We start from the raw sequence: 19,690 nt of genomic DNA, 5'->3' as shown, positions 1-19,690 counted from the left end.
AGGAAACTGAGGGACAAAGATTAAGAAACCCCCAAATGTTATACAAATAATGGGTAGTAGGGCCATTACTTGAAACCAAGTCTCCAGTGTTCTTTCTATACCTGAGCTCCACTGAATATGATTTTATTAGAACTGTATATTTTCTAACAAGTCCTATTCTTCCATTTTGTTGTCGTTGTTGGGTCATTTCAATCGTGTCTGACTGGCTGTGAGCCCTTTTAGGGTTTCCTTGGCAAAGATGCTGGAGTGGTTTGCCCCTTTCTTCTCCAGCTCATTTTACAGATGAGGAAACTGAGGCAAACAGGGTTAAGTGACTTGTCTAGGGTCACACAGCTAGTTAGTGTCTGAGGCCAGATTGAACTCAGGAAGATGATTCTTCCTGACTCCAGGTCCGGCACTCTATACACTGTACCACTTAGCTGCCCTTCTTTTTATACCTGAGATGCAAATGAATGTAGTTTTATTAGAACTCTCCATTTTCCAAGAAGTCCTATTCTTCCACACCCATCATTTAAGTTCTTTTTATGAACTTACATGTTGCAACAAATGACATGTAAGCACAAGATTGGCAGGGCATTCATAGCACTGAAGCCAGTTCCTATGCTGACTATGCCTTTGGGTCATTTTGCACTGGGTGCAGGCTTGGTTCATATAAAGCTGGGTAAAAAGAACTTTAAGGCAAAAGCATAATCTTTTAATGCTACAGGTGGAAGTTGCATTTTCCAAAATAACTTAACATCCCTTCCCTGACAAGTTTATCTTAAAATTAACCAAAAACCACTGCTAATGGTCTGCTATATTTGTCTGGCCACCAGGATTTTAGGGCAATTCTCAGGGCTGATGGAATGAACACAAAAGCTCACACAAACACTTCTGTTGGAAATTCTTTGAGATTATTTGCTTTACCTCTTGAGAACACCAGGAGCAGTGTGGTCCAATGAGCAAGCAGTCTTCACAGGTCTCTGCATTACCCACAGCACAGCTCCCTGTGTTTAGAGCCAGACAGAGGCAGGAGATTAAGGATGCATTCAATCATTCCTTCTGTTAGACTTGCGGTGACTCAAGCACTGGAGTGGGACAGAGCTGAAGTTTATCTTAATCATCAGTAAACAAGTTCTTAAAATGTTAGTAATTCTTATTGGAACTTTAACTTCCCACATAAATCAGGGTTGATATTTATGATAAATCCCCCCACCTTATGTTAATAACAATGTTTTTCTTTTTTTTAAATATAGAAAAGTTAAAATATAGGAAAAATAAAATAGAGAAAATATACTTTTAAATGCACCTTGATTTTATTCATCATTTAACACTTGTCCTTTTTAAAAGAGTCACTGACATGTGTGAGGATAAACAGATTGGTAAATAGTTTTTATTATTATAAGAATATCTAACCAAATGAGATTTCTTTCTCTTCTGAGATTATCCTTGAAAAACCCCATGTCCTAGTGTAGGGAGGGAGTCCTTGGAAGCAGGAAGACCAGGGTTCAAGTCCTTTTTCTTGACACTTGCTAGCTAAATGACCATAGAGAAGTTACTTAACCACTTAGTGTTCCAAGCCATTCTCTAACATTATAATTGGCAGATGAGTTGATTTGCAAACAGTAGAGGGAGTTTCCACACTGAGAATTCTTACACTGATGATTGACACTGTCTGCCTCCCTCCCCAAAGGAAGTTATCCTTAACAGGAGTGATTTGATATGCTGATTTGATATGTTGAAATCATTTCAAGAAGTTTCTAACTGGAGAAGAGAGAGGAGGTTATTGGGGAATGACAGTAATACTAAATAAAAAATTAATTAAAATATATCTTAAAGTTTCTAAAATAATTATCGCAGCTACACAGATCAATTCTTTTGTCATCAATGCTATCATATGTCTTGTATTAAAGTGCTAAAGCAACTTTGCAAGCCCGGTAATCCTGCAGAGTACCATGTAGAAACACATCCCAATAGCTCCCCTGTCCTGTATCTGAAGTCTGTTAAATCACTTTTCCTGAAAGGTAAGAGGCTGTGGGATAGACCAGTTCAGAAACTGCTCCCCGCATCTTGTTAAAGACAGTATTGTCAAACATTCAGCGACAGAAATGGATGTGAGGGCTGACGAGTCTTACCTTGAACATGGTTATTCCTTCCCAGAAATAGAAAGAACAGGCAAAGCAATTCAATCCCCATTCGTTTTCAGTTCTCGCTGTGCAGACAGATTAAAAAGTGAATTACCTTCAACATAACAAGATCAAAGCTGAACATTGTAAAAGACTCTTTCTTGAAGCAGAAAATGGTTAAGTACTACTTACACTGCTTTGAACAGAAACTCTAGGTGGAAAGGACAAAAATATTTTCATTAAGACTGAAATGAAAACAGAGGCTACCTCGACAGGTAAAGAAGAAAAGCCCTGCTTAAGAGCAACTTCAACATGATTCACTTCCTTGTTCTCCTTATAAGGAAGGCAGGTGTACAATCACTAAGAAGGTGGGGAAACTCATTCAGGTAGAAATTTGGGTGTAAATTCTAGCAGTCTCTCTGGGTCCTAGAGAAAGTCAATATTGCAAATGAATTTGTGATCAATGAAATAATGAGAGAGCAATTCTTTAAAATGTGATTTTGTGTTTCCTATGTAACTTAGGTGTACACAGGAAAAGTAATAAATACTGGCCATAATGCTACATTAAAGTAGATTATAATATTAATGAGAAAAAAAAATACCTGAGACTTAAGGATTCCATTTTTTATCCAGATCTTTTTTTCTGAGTTTAACTGAGGCAAGATTATTTCTGAAAAAGAAAAAAAAATCACCACTTACATCAAATTGTTAATCAGACCAAAAAATTTAAATGATGTGATCTCTTGTTTTTTGTAGTGATTTACAAAGTGATTTTTATGGGAATAACTAAAATATAATATAAAAATAACTAGTGCTCTTTTATTGGAATAATTAAAATTCTTCATGGGCAGCACTAAAGTAAGTATTTTAAAAATCTAAATAGTTTAGCAAGTGTGTTCCAACTCAAATAAAGAAAACTGCAGGAAGGGTAGTTTATAGAAACCACCTATAAACTAGTAGCACCCACTGGCTCAAACAGTTAAGAGGAAGTATGCATTGGTACACAGGGTGGTAAGTGAAGATCCTAAATAGTCAAAAGGTGACTTTTGACTTGGTCATTTGCCCCAGTGTCTCACCTCAGATTAATGGAAACTCCTGGAAAGTTGGGAGTGTTTCATTCATCATCCTTCATCAGTTCTAGTGTCTGGCACATGGAAGGCATTTGATAGACACAGTGATTCTTTAAAAACATTTTCTTTCTTTGGGCATTACTTTACTCCTTCCCTCACCTTGCAAATGTATTTTTTTTTGGGCTAACTTGCAAGAAGTGACACTGGAAATATTAGAAATAGTCCCTCTTTCTAGGGAGCAATGTCATTTTGAACATTATTACACTGTAAGGTAGTTTGGGAGAACAGGGGAGGAGTCCAGGAGAGAAAAATAAAGACTAGAATTTAGGCCTTTTGAAAGTAATGACAACAGTATAGATTCACACATTGCTTTGTACTTACAACACCTTTTCACACACACAATTGTATTTAAATATCACAATGTCTCTGTAAGGCAAGAAATGTAAGTTTCACCAGCTCAATCTCACTGGATCACAAAACATTAGAAAGGAAGTGACTGGTTCTAGATGGGACTCAAAACTAGCTTTCTACTACAAATTCAGTGTTGTTCTCCCTACATCTGGGGGAAAAAACCCCACAAACTAAGCAAATTGGGATTATTTACTGTGAGGAAGAAAGGCCAATGGCATGTTTCAATTCCTCCCTTTCTCTCCACTCGTCCAGCATCCACTCAGGTTTAGAACCTCATTACCTCCCTCCTGGTCTATTACAATAGCCTGCTATTTGTTTTCCCTGCTTCTAGTTTTCCCTCACTTCAGTCATCCTCTACTCAAATGCCAAACCTTTTCCTTAAACCCAGATTCATTATATTATTCCCTTATTTAAATAACTTCATTCTCTCCCTATTGCATTGAGGTAGGATAAAATACCCCCCCCAAAAAAATTCTTAGCTGATTTTTAAAAGTATTTTGTTTCCTCTTTCTGTTGGTTCCTCCTATTAGTTTTAATTCTTACTTACAATATCAATAATGTGAAAATATGTTTAATAGGAATGTATATGTATAGCCTATATCAGCTTGTGTGCTGTCTTAGGGAGGGAGGTGGGGATAAAAATTTTAAACTCAAAAGCTGGAAGTGATTGTTGATAATTCAAAATAAATCGATCTTTAAAAATGAAAAAAAAAGGCTTTGTACAGTCTGGCTCCCCTTTCCTCTTTACAGCCTAATGTCATATACTTTCCTTTAGGCATGATCCATTCCATCCAAAATGGTCTACTTTTGTTCCTGGTATGGGATATTTCATTTGTGGCCCAATTGCCTTTACTCAGGTAGCACCCCAAGTCTGGAAGGCACTCCTTTTTTACCTCCAACTCAGAATCTCTGTCTTCCTTCAAAGCACCACTGAGGGGCTGTAGCTCCTAATTAAGCCTTTCTTGACCCTTTCAGTTGTTAGTACTTTCTTCCTCTTAAATTTATTTTGTATTACCTTTTCTTTGTACTTTGTACTTATTTATCTATGTATATGTTTATTCTCCTCACCCTCCAGTAGAATGTAATCTCCTCAATGGTAGACTTTAATTTTTGTCTTTCTATCTCTAGCACCTTGAAGAATGTCTTGAGCATAGAGGGAGCATGTTGAATTGAATTAAATTGAACTCTGCAAAGTCTAGTTCACTTTGGCAATTGTATTGTAGATTGATTGGAGAACGGAGAAAATGGCAGCAGAGAGACCAATTAAAAATCTTTGTAATCGTCTGGGGTGAAAGGGGATGAGGCCCTGAATATGGGTGCTAGCTGTGTGAGTGGAGAGAAGGAGAAAGAACTGCACGTGTCTGAAATGGAACTCATTAGTTTCCCTCCTAAACACTCCCCACTGCTAACCTTCTCCATTACCGCAGAGGGCAGCACCATCTTCTCAATCCCTCAGGCACACAACTTAGTGGTCATCCTGGACTCATTCATCATCTCTCTTCCATATCCAATATATTGCCAAGGCTTGCCAATTTCATCGTGCAACATCTTTTGCATACATTCCTGTCCCTTCTCTGACCCTGCCACCACTCTAGTGCAGGCTGGCATGACCTCATTCCTCAACTATTATAATAGCGTGGGTGGGTTTTCAACTCTTCTTCTGCCTCCAATCCATCTTCCATTCAACTACCAAAGGGATTTTCCTAGAGCACAGGTCTGTCCGTGTCATTCCCCTAATCAATAAACTAATGGATTCTTGTTGCCTCCAGCATCAAACACAAGATGCTCTGTTTAGCATTCAAAGACCTATATAATCAACCCTTCCCACCTTTAAATTCTTCTTATACCTTATTCCCTCACTCATATTCTTTGATCCAGTAACACTGGCCTCCTGGCTGTTCTGAAAAGAAGATGCTTCCCATCTCTCAGCTCCAGGCATTTTCTCTGGCTATCCCCCATGCCTAGAATGGTCTCTCTCTTCAATTTTGCCTACTAACTTCCCTGATTTCCTTTAAATCCCAGCTAAAATCCCATCTTTTATGGCAAGCCTTTCCTCACTCCTCTTAATTCTAGTGCCTTCCCTCTGTTAATTATTTCCTATTTATCATATATGTAGCTTGCTTTATATATATATATATATATATGTGCATTTTGTCTCCCCATTAGATTATAAGGTCCTTGAGGGCAGGGACTGTCTTTGCCTTTTTTTTTTAATCTCCAGTTCTTTGCACAGTACCTGACATTTAGTAGGTGCTTAATAAATGTTTGTTGATTGATTTATTGGAGGTAGAATTGACAAAACTTGGCAATTGATTGGATACAGCAAATAAGGTAGAATGTGACCAGTCTAGCATTACAAACTCAAGTTATTAGAAAAATGATGTCGGAACAGGGAAATTAGGAAGAGAGATGGGTTTGGGGGAAAAAACAATGAATCTTTTTTTTTTGGACATATTGCATTTGAGATGCTTGTGTGATATAAAAGTTGTAGGAGCAGGAAGAAGTTATTGTTGTGGGACTAGAGTTCAGGAGACAGAGGAGGACTAAATATATAGATTTTAGAGTCATTTGCATAGAGATGATAATTGAACCCACAGGAGAAGTGACAAAGCTAGAATTTGAATAGAGTTTATGGGACACCAAATCCTAGATACTTTCAGCTCTGCTATCTGGTAGGGTTATCTTTTAATTTGGGATGCCATTTTCATCTTCTGTTCTCCCCTTCAAGCTTCCCCCTCATAGATTGGTTCCTAATCCTGTCATAGAAAATCACAAAGGGTTGAGTGTCAACCTTCACCTTTACACTGATGCCAAAGTCCCACCAGGAAGCCAAATAAACCAACATCATTGAGATATTTATATCAATTACCAGACCCACCCTTGCTCAATGAATGGTAGTATGAGAAATTGCCTGATTTGGCCCTGCCCAGCTGTAACTCTGAACTCTCCCTGAAGAAATTCTCATGATTCCATCTCAGGATCCAGGAAACAAGAGCCAGGGAGAGAAAGTAAAAAACCAAACCAAACCAAACCAAACAAAAATACAAACAAACAAAAAAACCAAAACTGTACCAAGTGAAAGTACTGCCAGCTACTAGAAATGAGTTTCTTATTACAACCTGCTTTATTTCAGGCATATGCAAGTCAGTTAATAAGCATTTACTAAAGTGCATACTGATTGTAGCTTGAGGGGATCTAGTGGCCCAATGGATAGAGTGCCAGGCCTGGAACCAGGAAAATCTGAGTTCAAATCCAGCCACAGACACCTACTAGCTATATGATCCTGGGTAAGTCATTTAACCTTAATCATGTTTACCTCAGTTTCCTTATGTGTAAAATGAACTAGAGAAGGAAATGACAAACCACTCATTATCTTTGCCAAGAAAACCCCAAATGGGGTCACAAAGAGTTGAACAAGATTGAAAAATGACTGAACAACAACATGATGCCTACATTACATGCTATATGCCTGATTCATATGCATATGAACAAAATGAAACCTACCAATTATTTTTAAAATCATTTGAATTTTTGGTTCCTCTTTTTGTCCAGACTAAAAACCTTTATTAATGCCTTTTTGTTATAATTACCTAAATGAGATGGAAGAATAAGCACAAGGTCAGAGGTTCTTTGCCATGCTAATTGATTTAAACCCTATTTGCTACTTAAACAAAAGAAACTGTCTTGTGTTTTCTATTGAGGATAAGGAAATCTCATTCCCAACATTGAGTCAGGGTGGGTTTTCAATCCAGGAAGGGGAGACTCAATTTAGTAAAATTTATCCAGAATTTGTTAAGCTCCTATTTAGAAATTTGCAGTGCACTCTACTAGGTAGAGGCAGCTAGGTAGCTCAGTGGATAGAGCCCCGGGCTTGAAATCAGGAAGACCTGAGTTCACATCCAGCCTCAGATACTTACTAGCTGTGGGACCCTGGGCAAGTCACTTAACCTCTGTTTGCATTAAATCCACTAGAGAAGGAAATGGCAAACCTTGCCAAGAAAAATCTCAGTATTGGCATGTCCATGAAATTAATGAAGGTTAAAGAGAACAAGGGCAAAGAGCGCTATGGTATACCACTAGAACTCTCCTTCCAGAGCAACAGCAATCTCTTAATCAAGGCACTTGACCAATTTCAAATTCATTTAACTACACCATCATCCAACCTACATGCACATATTGTCCAAAGCTATCACAAGATACTTGATCAATGTTTTTATAGTTCGAATCATATTACCACTTTGACTATAGGAAGTTAGTTCCCTTCTATGGGAACTCATTTTCCTTCCTCATTAGTAAAATAAGAAGGTTTGACTAGATGATCGCTAACATCCCTTGACTTTGCCAACACCTTGCTAAAATTGTGTTCTGCCATCTTTATGACATTGTGCTGATCCATTAGTCTATTAAACCTGTCAAAACAAAAAAGGAAATGAAGTTAATCAATAATTTATTATAATGCACCAATGCTGGCTCATAGTGATCACTATTTTCCTTTTGAAGTGCTTACAAACTTCCATACTTCAGTGGATCTATGATCTCATTGATGAGTACTTCTTTCACATGTGCAAATCTCAACTTATCTATACCTTCCCATCCTATATTATTACCCCATGCCCTCCCATAGGTTTTTCATTAAACATCTACTCAAAGCACTGGAGACATTCCTATAAGCGTCGTTCATCGTTCAGTCATTCAGTTGTTTCAGATTCTTTGTGACCTCATGGATCATAGCACTCCAGGCCCTCTGTCCTCTACTATCTTTCAAGGTCTGTCCAAGCTCATGTTTGTTGCTTCCATGACACTATCCATCTCATCCTCTACCATACCCTTCTCCTTTTGCCTTCAATTCCCAATGAATCTTGTCTTCTCATTATGTGGCCAAAGTATTTAAGCTTTACCTTCAATATTTGTCCTTTCAATGAATTTAAGTACTGAATGATCACTTGAATTAAATTCACGCATTCACATCGATTTAAGTTCACTGACACCCAAAATGTCAATGTTTAATCTTTCTATCTCCTGTTTGACCTCATCTAGCTTACCTTGGGTTCATAGATCTTGTAATAAAGGTTTCTATATAGTGTTGATCTTTACAACTTTAGGCTTTCCTTTTGTCACCAGACACATTCACAGCTGAGCTTCCTTTTGGTTTTAGCCCAGTCTCTAGATTCTTTCAGGAGCTACTTGTAGTTGTCCCCTGCTCTTCCTCAGTAGTGTGTTGAGTACCTTCTGACCTGAGGTGCTCATCTTCTGGGGTCATCTCTTTCATCATTTTAATACTGTCCATGGGATTTTCTTGGCAAAGATACTGGAGTGGTTTGCCATTTCCTTCTCCAGCTCATTTTGCAGATGAGGAAACTGAGGCAAACAGGGTTAAGTGACTTGCCCATGGTCACGCAGCTAATAAGTGTCTGAGACCACACTTGAACTTAGGAAGATGAGTCTTCCTGATGCCAAGCCCAGTGCTCTGTGCACTATGGCACCACCTAGCTGCCCTTATTGGAAAATAGGGCATTGTGATGCATCAAGTAAAATGTGGTTTGTTTGTTGTTATTGAGTTTCTTCTTAATAAGGAATAATCACAGCATAATCTTGTGTTCTTTAGATATTTCAGTACTTCAAAGCCATTTCTGAACCATGCTGTTCATACTCCAGCCTTCTTTCTCTCCTCCTTCCCCTCAGAGCCTTAGACTTTGCTCCTGGGACCCTAGATGCTAATCAATGAATTTTTATCTTAGTCTTCGTGGAACCAGTCCTCCACATCACTTTCCACTTCCCAGCATTTCCAAACCCTGCTGTCCCTTGTGTACTTCCCCCTTTTCCCCTTCAACACCCCCTTTTATGTGTTGTGTTTCAACATTAGAATGTCCTTTGTGTAAGATCTATGCTAGTAAATGTTTAATAATAGGATCTCTGGGAAAAAAATTGTGCCAAGATACATTTTTATGTTTAATCTATATTCTTAACAGTTTCTCCATCACTTTCTTAAGTCTAGACCAGGGGTGGGGAGCCTGTGGCCTCGAGAACACATGTGGCCTTCTAGTTCCTTGGGTTCGGCCTTTTGACTGAGTCCAAGTTTTACAGAACAATTCTTTTTATGAAGGGGATTTGTTCTGTGAAGTTTAGATTCAGTCAGAGGCCCCCACTTGAGAATCTAGAGAGCCACATGTGGCCTGGAGGCCACAGATTCTCCACCCCTAGTCAGGACAATCAACAAACCAAAAAAACCAAGACCTGACTTGTGGACTTCACTGATTTCCAAGGCGTAAATGCTCCCACTGAAAATTTAACAGAGCACACCTGCTAGAGGCTGTCCTGTTTGTATTTTTTTAGCAAGTGTTTGGCCAGTGTCTGACACACAGTAAGTCTTTAATGAATGCTGTATCATTCATTCGATTATGTGACTGTGAAGATTTGTCCCGCTATAGAAATTTGTCTTTAAAAGCCTGTTGCCTTCCTATATTTTCATGTAGAAACATTTCTTGTAAAGACTTCATAGAAATGAGAAATTAGGCATATGGTTTGGTGGTTGCTGTTGTCTTCCTAGTCATCTTTTGTTTTGGTAAAAACGCCATCTGTGATTTTTTTTCCCTTTGGGCACAAATCGCCCGAATGCAATCCAGCCAAGTCTCTTCCTTCTTTTTATATACCTTGGAGATCAGCTTATCAACACTTTCAAAATTGTTTTGCCTTAATTCTAGTGCCTTCCCTCTGTTAATTATTTCCTGTCTATCTTGTAAGTAACTTGTTCATACATAATTGTTTGCATGTAGTCTACCTCATTAGATGGGGAGCTCCTAGAAGGTAGCAACTTCTCTTGAATTTTTTTGCTTTTTGTTTCTCCAGGACGTAGCATAGCACTTAACATATACAGTAGTAGGCACTTAATAAATGCTTATTAACCTGACCTTGGCTTCTGTTTTCAGTTTGTCCTGGATAAAATCTGGCCTCTTTTCCAGTCTTCATCTTCCCCCACCTCCCTCAGGCAATCAGGGTTAAGTGACTTGCCCAAGGCCACACAGTTAGTAAGTGTCATGTGTCTGAGACTGGATTTGAACTCATGTCAGGAGGACTTCAAGGCCAGAGCTTTATCTACTGCACCACCTAGCTGCTCCCAGTCTTCATCTTTTTTAGTGTCATTTCTAATTCCTCATCAATCAATCAATTAATTGACAAGAATTCATTAGGTTCCTACTTATGTGAGATACAAAGGCAAGAATAAAACAAGCTTTGCCCTCAGGGAGCATCCATTCTATTAGGGGAAAAAGTGTGTATATATAAAGAAATACTGTTTCTTCTCTTTTCTTTCTTTCTCTCTCTCTGTCTCTCTCTTTGTATCTCTTTCTCTCTGTTTTTCTCTGTCTCTGTTTCTCTGTCTTTGTCTGTCACTCTCTATATATACATTTACATAATACATATATGTAGAAAGTAAATATCAAGAAATTTTCTAGAGGGGGATTTGCAGCTTGAGAGGTTGGGATCAGGAAAGTATAAGTTCTTCATCTGAGCTTTGATAAAAGAGAGGATCCTGAGTGTCAGAGGAGAGAAGGGAGTGGATTCCATACATGGCGGATAGATAGCCAATGCAAAGGCAGGAACGAGAGGGCAGTGTTGTTTAGAAGGAACAACAAATTAAACCCATTTGGTTGGAATATAGAGTACATGAAGTAGAATAAAATTCAACACACCTCAAAAAGTTGATTGGAGCCATATTGTAAAGGGCTTTACATGCCAAACAAAGGAAAATACGTTGCATTTGGAGTCAGAAAACACGTATTCAAATCCTAATTATCCTATTAACTACTTATGTTTCCTTGGACAAATCACCTCACCTCTCTGAGACCCAGTTTCCTCACTTATAAAATGAGGGGGTTGGATCAGATGATCTCTAAAGTATCTTTTAATAATATTAATAGCAAGCATTTATATACAACTTTAAGGTTTGCAAAATGCTTTGTATATATTATCTCATTTAATCCTCACCTCTGCCTGGGAGGTAGATGTTATTATTATTATTCCCGTTTTATAGATGAAGAAACTAAGTCAAGTAGATGTTACACAGGGTCACACAGCTAGTCTTATTTAACTTTTCCTGATTTCAAGGCCAGCACTCTTCCCACTGTAACATCTTGCTGCCTTTTAGCATTAAACCTAGGATATTATGGGCAATAGGAAAATAATGGAACTTTGTGAGCAAGGGACTGACCCGGTCAATCCTATGCTTTAGGAATATCGTTTTGGCACCTATGTTGAGGATCCCTTAGAGATAAGAAACTTGAGTCTGGGAGACCAATTGGGAAACAGGAACTGGAGTAAATTCCAAATGTGATGGCTCCATTAATATCAACGTGGCAATAGATCACCATATAAATCAAGACAAATTTGCCCCATTTTGCATTTATTTGTCGTCTTCCTTCTAGTTTCATCTATAAATGTTTTGGGGATTATATGGTTTAGTTGAATCTCACTCTAAGGTTTCTCCAGGTTCATTTCCCCTTGTACTGATTTTTGCTGTTTTGTGAGGAAATGCTAGGGGCAGCTAGGTAGCATAGTGGATAGAGTACCAGGCCTGGAGTTAGGAAGATCTGAGTTCAAATCCAGACTCAGACACTTACTGGATGTGTTACCCTGGGTAAGTCACTTAACTTTGCCTCAGTTTCCTCATCTCTAAAATGAGCTGGAGAAAGAAATGGCAAACCACTCCAGTGTCTTTGCCAAAAGACAAAAACAAAAACACAAAACCCCAAATGGAGTCACAAAGAGTAGGATATGACCAAAAATGACCAAACAAAACAACAACTGAGGCAATGCTGCTTCTAATCTTCAGCTTGTCTCCTCTATAATATTTCCTCACAAAATGCTCCTTTAACTATTCATTATAGATAGGCATATTTCAAAAGAAGAAATATGAGCTGTCAATATGCATAAGAAAAAAATTTCCAAATCACTAACAATTAGGTAAATGCAAATTAAAGCAACTTTGAGGTTCCCCATTATACCCATCAGTTTGTCAAGTTTGATAAGAAAGGAAAATGACAAATGCTGGTGGGGCTGTGGGAAATCAGGTGCTTCAATACACTGTTGATTAGCCATTCTGAAAAGCAATTTTCCCCAAAGTTACCAAACTATGTGCATACTCTTTGACTCAGACATAATACTAGTATATACCCCAAAGAGATTTTGAAAAAAGAAGAGGAAAAGGACATTATCTATCTATCTATCTATCTATCTATCTATCTATCTATCTATCTATCTATCTATCTATCTATTCCCATCAATTGGGGAATAGCTGAACAAAATAGTGTATGAATGTAATGCAATAATATTCTGCTGTAATACAAATGACAAGAATGGTTTCAGAGAAACCTGGGAAGGCTTGTATGAACTGATGCAAAGTGAAGTGAACAGAACCAGGAGAACAATTTATCCTATAACAACATCATAAAAATGAAAAACTTTGAACGACTTAAGAACTGATCAATACATTGACTACAATGTCAGAGGATTCATGATGGAATATCCTATACACCTCCTGACAGAAAGATGATGGACTAAGGGTATAAATTTAGACATACGAAAGAAAGAAAAAACCAAACCTTTGTTACAAATATGTATAGTCAAACAAAAAATGTTTCTGTATTGGCCATATCCAAAAAATATTGCTGGCATTTATATACTGTTTTAAAGTTTGCAAATTACTTTAAATGCTAGCATATTTGTTATAAAATTTTGTTTTTTCTTTCTTTTTAATGTGGTAGAGGGTTGTAGAAGTAGGAGGGTGATAAAATGGATTTTTGTTCATTAAAAAAGCTAATAGAAAAATAAAAAAAATTCATGCTAGCATATCTCCGGAGATCAATATCTAGAATTCTAGATTACAAAGTAGTTTTCAGAAGCTAGTTAAGTTGTTTTCCGGTTGTTTCTCACTCTCTGTGACCCCATTTGGGATTCTCTTAGCAGAGATACTGGAACGGTTTGGCATTTTCTTCTCCAGCTCTTTTTACAAATGAAGAAACTGAGGCAAACAGGGTTAAGTGACTTGCCCAGGGTCACACAGCTAGTAAGTATCTGAGGCCAGATTTGAACTCGCAAAGAGCAGTCTTTCTGATTCCAGGCCTGACACTCCATTCACTGTGCCACTACCTTTTCCTTTTTTATAATTGGAACATTTTCTTGCCTCCATTTTTCTGGCGCCTTCCCAGGCTCCCTTCCTTTTTTCCATTATTCTTACAAGATGGCAGCTGATTGGTTGCTGCGGGTCACATGACAAACAGGAGCGTGCATAGTGCAACCCTACATTTTTCTCTGATTTAGAGGCTTCTAACAGAATTTGCAATCGTATAGCCTAACACCTAGTTAATTAAAATAAAATACTACTGCTTCGTGGCCTGGAGTGAACACCCTTCCCCACCTTACACTACCCTATTCCTCCAAACCTGCTTTGCACTGACATGGTTACATACATACATACATACATACATACATACATACATACATATATCCATACTGGTATAGTTTACACCAGGGTATAGTTTCATGGTCTTTGTCCCATATTAAAAGAAAATTCCTAGTTAATTCTCTGATGATTCAGTAGGAGGCCTTCTTTCGTCAGGCCTGAATCTGTGACTCAGCATAGCTCTTTGCTATGGACATTTTTCGTTTTTACCATAAGCCCAGTCTTTGACCGTGACCACTATAGTCATTTTTAAAACTTTGTATACAAGATTATTGCTGTTGTTGTCCAATTTTCAATTAAGCTGAAGTGCTGTTACTTTTGATGCCTGAACCAGGTGTTTTGGGCTTTCATTTGTGTAACGGACCCCTTTGGCAATCTGGAAAAAGCTATGCACTCCTACTCAGAAGAATGCTTTTAAATACATAAAATAAAATGCACAGGAATACAAAGGAAACCAATTATATTGAAATATATGTGAGATTATAAATGATTATCAAAATGGGGAAAAAATAGTTCAAGGACCCTAGGTTAAGAACTCCTGCCGTAGGGGCTAGGGATCTACTCTCCACGATGTATTCATTGCCATGGTTACCAATTTGGAGTATTGTGGTTACTGGGGGCAGCTAGGTGGCACAGTGAAGAGAGCCCAGGGCTAGGGATCAGGAAGACTCATCTTTGTGAGTTCAAATCCAGCCTCACCCATTACTAGCTATGTGACCCTAGGTAAGTCACTTAACCCTGTTTGCCTCAGTTTCTCATTTGTAAAAGGAGGTGGAGAAGGAAATGGCAAACCACTCCAATATCTGTGCCGAGAAAACCACAGTTGGGGTCACCAGTTGTTCAGGAGTGAACAACAACATTGTGGTTACTGATATGTGAATGGAAGTTAAACAGAGGCCATTTGGGCCTGGCTATTGAACTCTGACTTTGTTCTCAATATGCTTACAAATGTGCCTATTGACAAGCATTCTTACCTATCTCTCCAGCTGTCTGCCTTGTAGATTGCTGAGAATATTTATGAAAAAAATATTCAATTGTTCATATAGAAAAGTACTTCTCTAGGTAATGAGTTTTTTCCTATCACTTATCTTTTCTCTGATCCTTTCCCTTTTTCACATTCCAAGTTCAAGGACCCATCCATAAAAAAGTATAAATAGCCTTAGCATTGCCTCCCACAGTTCATATGGCAACTACTGGACTCCCTAACTGAAACACAGAAACAAACAAAATTTTAAGACACTTCACAGTGCCTGAACTAGATCTTTATTTAAAGTGTCCTTTAAGTTAAAAAATCAGAATGAAGATAAAGTGAACAGGTAATTTACTGTCTTGTGGGTTGTATAAGATATCATGGAAAGACTACGTAACATTCAGCTGATTTTCTAGAAAAAAAACACCCAAGAAAGGTTACATTAAGAATAAATATTGAAGAAGAGTTAATTTTGGCACAAAAATTTGAGATATTTTATAGCCAATAGAAGACAAAATTAGGACATTATTTTAAAAAGTACACTTAAATGGGGAAACAGTTTCTTTACAGAGCTCAGAGAAACTCATCTGACAAGACTGATCTTGTCCTTTGAGTTGCCTGCAAATAGCAGGGTGGTGGTCAGAATCACAACACGGAAAGATTTAAAAATAGAAAATGGCAGAGTATATAAGAATATCTAATTAATTAATTTTCCTTGATCTACTATGCTCTTTCCTTAGAATGAAACAAAGTTGTAGCTAAAATCATTTATAGTTATGTACATATATACAAATATAATATACATATATATTTAAAAAATAACTCAAAGTCAATTGATTGTGGAGTACTTTATAACTAAAAAGCCCACTGTGAGTACTAAACAAAGTAAGGAGAGGCATTAAAGAGCATTGCATAGCAAGCTGGCCTCTGATTCAGAAAAGACATGAGGACAAGTCCCTCCTGTGACACAAACCCGCTACATAACACTGAGACGGGTACTAAAACTGTTCATTGTCCCAGGCATCTCTCTAACACTATAATTTGCAACATAGCTGTTGATCTACAGTGGTGGAAGAAGTTTCCTCACAGGGAGTTCCATATGTCACTGAAATCACAGGTTTAGACCAGAAAAAAGAAAAGTAACATAATAGTAACATCCCATTCAATTCATATAATCATTTCATGTAACATTTGAAATCCAAATTTTTTGTTTAAAGGAAAATCAAAGTTTCCCCTCCACTTGAATTTCCTCTTATTTGCTAGCCTAGGAAGTATAGCAAGAAAGTGGTTAAGATATGTAACTAAGAAGGCAAAATGGATGGCCTTGTAAACAGATCAACACCCAGAATTCTCAGGCTAATGACCAAATCCCATGTGGCCTATAGCTTTACATTTTGAATGCTCTTAATTACTGACGTTTGTAGCAAATGCATTAAATTCACTACAACATCAAGCCAATTCTTTGCATCAAATATCTCTGTTAAAAGTCAGATGTCCAAAGAGTATAATGCATTAATTGTGTCCTGTCTACAGGCACCTTGTTCACAATTGACTTTTCCTTAAAATGAAGCCTTCCAAATTTCATAAAGTTAATATTGCCTGGCAATGAAAAAGCAATTTGTCTTAAATTTCATAATGATTTGTAAATTGCATACATTTGGTATTTCTTACTAGGGCCTAGCTTCTTTCAATATTTTCACTTAAAATTCTAAACAAAGAGTAGAATCCTACTTGAGCTAACAAGGGGTTATCCTCCCAAAAGAACTACAAAAAAAGTTCCCCAATGAAAAAATAGCTACTGTGTAAAACAAAGAATAGTCACAGAGTCATCCCAACAATTCACAAGAAATAAAATGCAAGAAAAGAGCTAACAATAAAATCCATACCCTCAGATATCTATACACAAATGTACAAAGTATGGGTGATAAGCAAGATGAACTTCAGGTACAAAAGCAAGGAGGCCAAATTTGACCTCAGATATATTACTGAGCACTGGGGGTAGGGGTAACGTGACTGAAACATGACTCTGGAAGAGTATATCATATTTAAAATGAACAGAAATGGAATATAGAATTGCAATGTATATTAGAAAGAAATACTAGTGAAGAAATCTAGAAACCAAAGTGGGCTAAGAGGGTGGAAAAAATTTAAGCAAGGATTAATAGAGGGAAACCAGAAACAATGTGGTTGTTGAAAACACAGACCACCTATATAGAAGGAGGAAATAGATGAGGAATTTGGAAGCATCACAAATCTAGCACAAAGGCATGAGGAGGTAATGAGGGATTAACTTTCTAGTCATCTATTATAGCTTTCTCTGTAAAAAGATAATAAATTCTTGGTTTGCCTTAATGATAATTTCTTTCTTCCTATGCTTCTCTGAATGAATCATATTTATCACTATGGTGAAATAAAATACTGTTATATCTACACGCCACAATTTGTTCAACCACTTTCCCAATCGATAGTTACCCATTTTGTTTTCTCTCTTTGTTTGGGGGGGGAGGGGAGGGGAATGGGCTACAACCAAAACTGGTACTAAGGAGATGTTGGTATACTTGGGATTATTCTATCTTTGACCTCCCTAGCGATCCCACTACTAGGCACATAGTGACCTTGAAAATAAGTTTTTAGTATAAACAGCTTAGCAACTTTTCTCACATAATTCCAAAGTGTTTTCTAGAATTGTTGATAGATATATAAGGCCACAAACAACCTGTTTTTATGCTGTTCTTCCCATAGCTCCTCTAAGACTATATCCATCATGTCATCCTTGCCAATGTACTACATGAAAGAACTAAGAATTATTTTAATTTACATTATAATTTGTATTTCAAAAGGCATAAAGAGAAGGGCAAAGAAAAGTCAGGTAAGAGAGGATGAAAACAAAAGTTTGGCATGGTCTTGTATCAGAAGCACTAAGACTGATAATGAGTTGCATTGAGACTGGCAATGAATACTAAGGAAATGCAACAAAAAAAAAGCTTTTATGATAAGTTGGGAGAAAGAGGAGGGTTAAATAAATAAGTCTGCTATTTTAAGTGGTTGGGACAATGATAACAGGTTATTGTGAGAGAGCAGAAATATTCTCCTCTCTTTTTATTTCTATTTTCTCCGTCAATGAGAATGATCTTTGGACTGAAAAGGAAAGAACACAAATGATTAATAGGAAGTAGAAACACAGGGCAGTGAAGTAAGAGAACACACAGTTTGGGGAGTTCACACCATGAGTCCTAGATAAACTGCTGTCCAGAAAGAAAAAATGAGTAGATGTGATTGTAGAATCACTTTCAATAACCTTTTAAAAGGTCAGAGCAAAGAGAAGAGGTGCTGGAAAACTGGAGAAGGTCAAATGTTCTAGTTTTCAAAACAGGGAAGGGATTAGTATCTGAAACTGTATGTAGATCAAATGACTTCTAATTATAAAGAAATTCTAGAACTATTGCTATTGAAAGAATGTTTGTGGACATCTAGAAAGGGAAGCAATTATCATAAGACTTAGCTTAGCTTCCTCAAAAGTAGCTAATGCAGTGGACCATGTCAATATGACAAAAAAAAATTATGGATTTAATGTTATGCCAGCCAACTTCTAAGGATTTACTTTATAGAGCAAGACAAAATAATAACAGGACTCATTTTGAGAAACAAAAGACATAGAATCTCAAGGGAAATATTAAAACCAAAGGAATGAAAGAGGGATAGCATTATTAGATCTCAAAGCATATCATAAATAGTCATCGAAACTATTTGGTATTAGTTAGAAAATTTTTAAGTAGATCAGTGGATAGATAAGCAAGACCCAGAATCAACTGACAACAGTGGTCTTGAGCTTCAGTGGCTCACTATTTCCTCTAGGATCTAACAAGAAATTTTTAGTCTTCCATTAAAGTCCTCCACAATTCCCCAATTGATAAATGCTAGAAAGATATGAATAGGCAGTTTTCAGATGAAGAAATTAAAACTACCTATAGTCATATAAAAATGCTCTAAATCACTATTGATCAGAGAAATGCAAATTAAAACAACTCTGAGGTACCACATCACACCTATCAGATTGGCTAACATGACAAAACAGGAAAATGATCAATGTTGAATTTGTGGGAAAACTGGAACACTAATGCATTGTTGATGGAGTTATGAAATTGTCCAACCATTCTGGAGAGCAATTTGGAACTATGTGCAAAGAGCAACTGAACCCCTTTGGTCCAGCAATACCGCTACTAGATCTATATTCCAAAGAGATAACAAAAAGAGGAGAGGGATCCACATGTACAAAAATATTTATAGTAGCTCTTTTTTGTGCTGGCAAAGAATTGGAAATTGAGGAGATGTCCATCAATCAGGGAATAGCTGAACAAGTTGTGGTATATGATTGCAATGGAACACTATTGTGCTAAAAGAAATGATGAGCAGGTAGATTTCGGGAAAACCTGGAAAGACTTACATGAACTGGTGCTCAGTGAGGTGAACAGAACCCGAGAACATTGTACACAGTAATAACCACATTGTGTGATGACTAACTTTGATAGACTTAGCTCTTCTCAGCAATACAATGATCTAGGATAGTTCCAAAGGACTTATGATGGAAAATGCCGTCCACATCTAGAGAAAGAACTATTGAGTCTGAATGCAGATTGAAGCATACTATTTTCTCTTTTTTAAAAAATTCTTGTGTTCT

At 37.3% G+C, this 19,690-nt stretch overlaps 1 protein-coding gene across 1 annotated transcript in view; it reads right to left on the bottom strand.

Moving 5' to 3' along the window:
- Positions 1–2,426, bottom strand: part of ITGB6 (integrin subunit beta 6) — a 96,630-nt gene extending 94,204 nt beyond the window's left edge. The window contains exons 1-3 of the mRNA XM_021004895.2: positions 2,298–2,426; positions 2,115–2,191; positions 907–986 (exon numbers count right to left, since the gene is read on the bottom strand). Of these exons, the coding sequence (XP_020860554.1) occupies positions 907–986; positions 2,115–2,175 (141 nt within the window). The 5' untranslated portion in view covers positions 2,176–2,191; positions 2,298–2,426. The remainder of the gene's footprint in view (positions 1–906; positions 987–2,114; positions 2,192–2,297) is intronic.
- Positions 2,427–19,690: the final 17,264 nt, after the last annotated feature.

Source organism: Phascolarctos cinereus, unplaced genomic scaffold (assembly GCF_003287225.1).
Source record: "Phascolarctos cinereus isolate Bilbo 61053 unplaced genomic scaffold, phaCin_HiC Scaffold_726;HRSCAF=1367, whole genome shotgun sequence".
Classification (NCBI taxonomy): domain Eukaryota; kingdom Metazoa; phylum Chordata; class Mammalia; order Diprotodontia; family Phascolarctidae; genus Phascolarctos; species Phascolarctos cinereus.
This window is presented reverse-complemented; position numbering and strand designations above follow the sequence as displayed.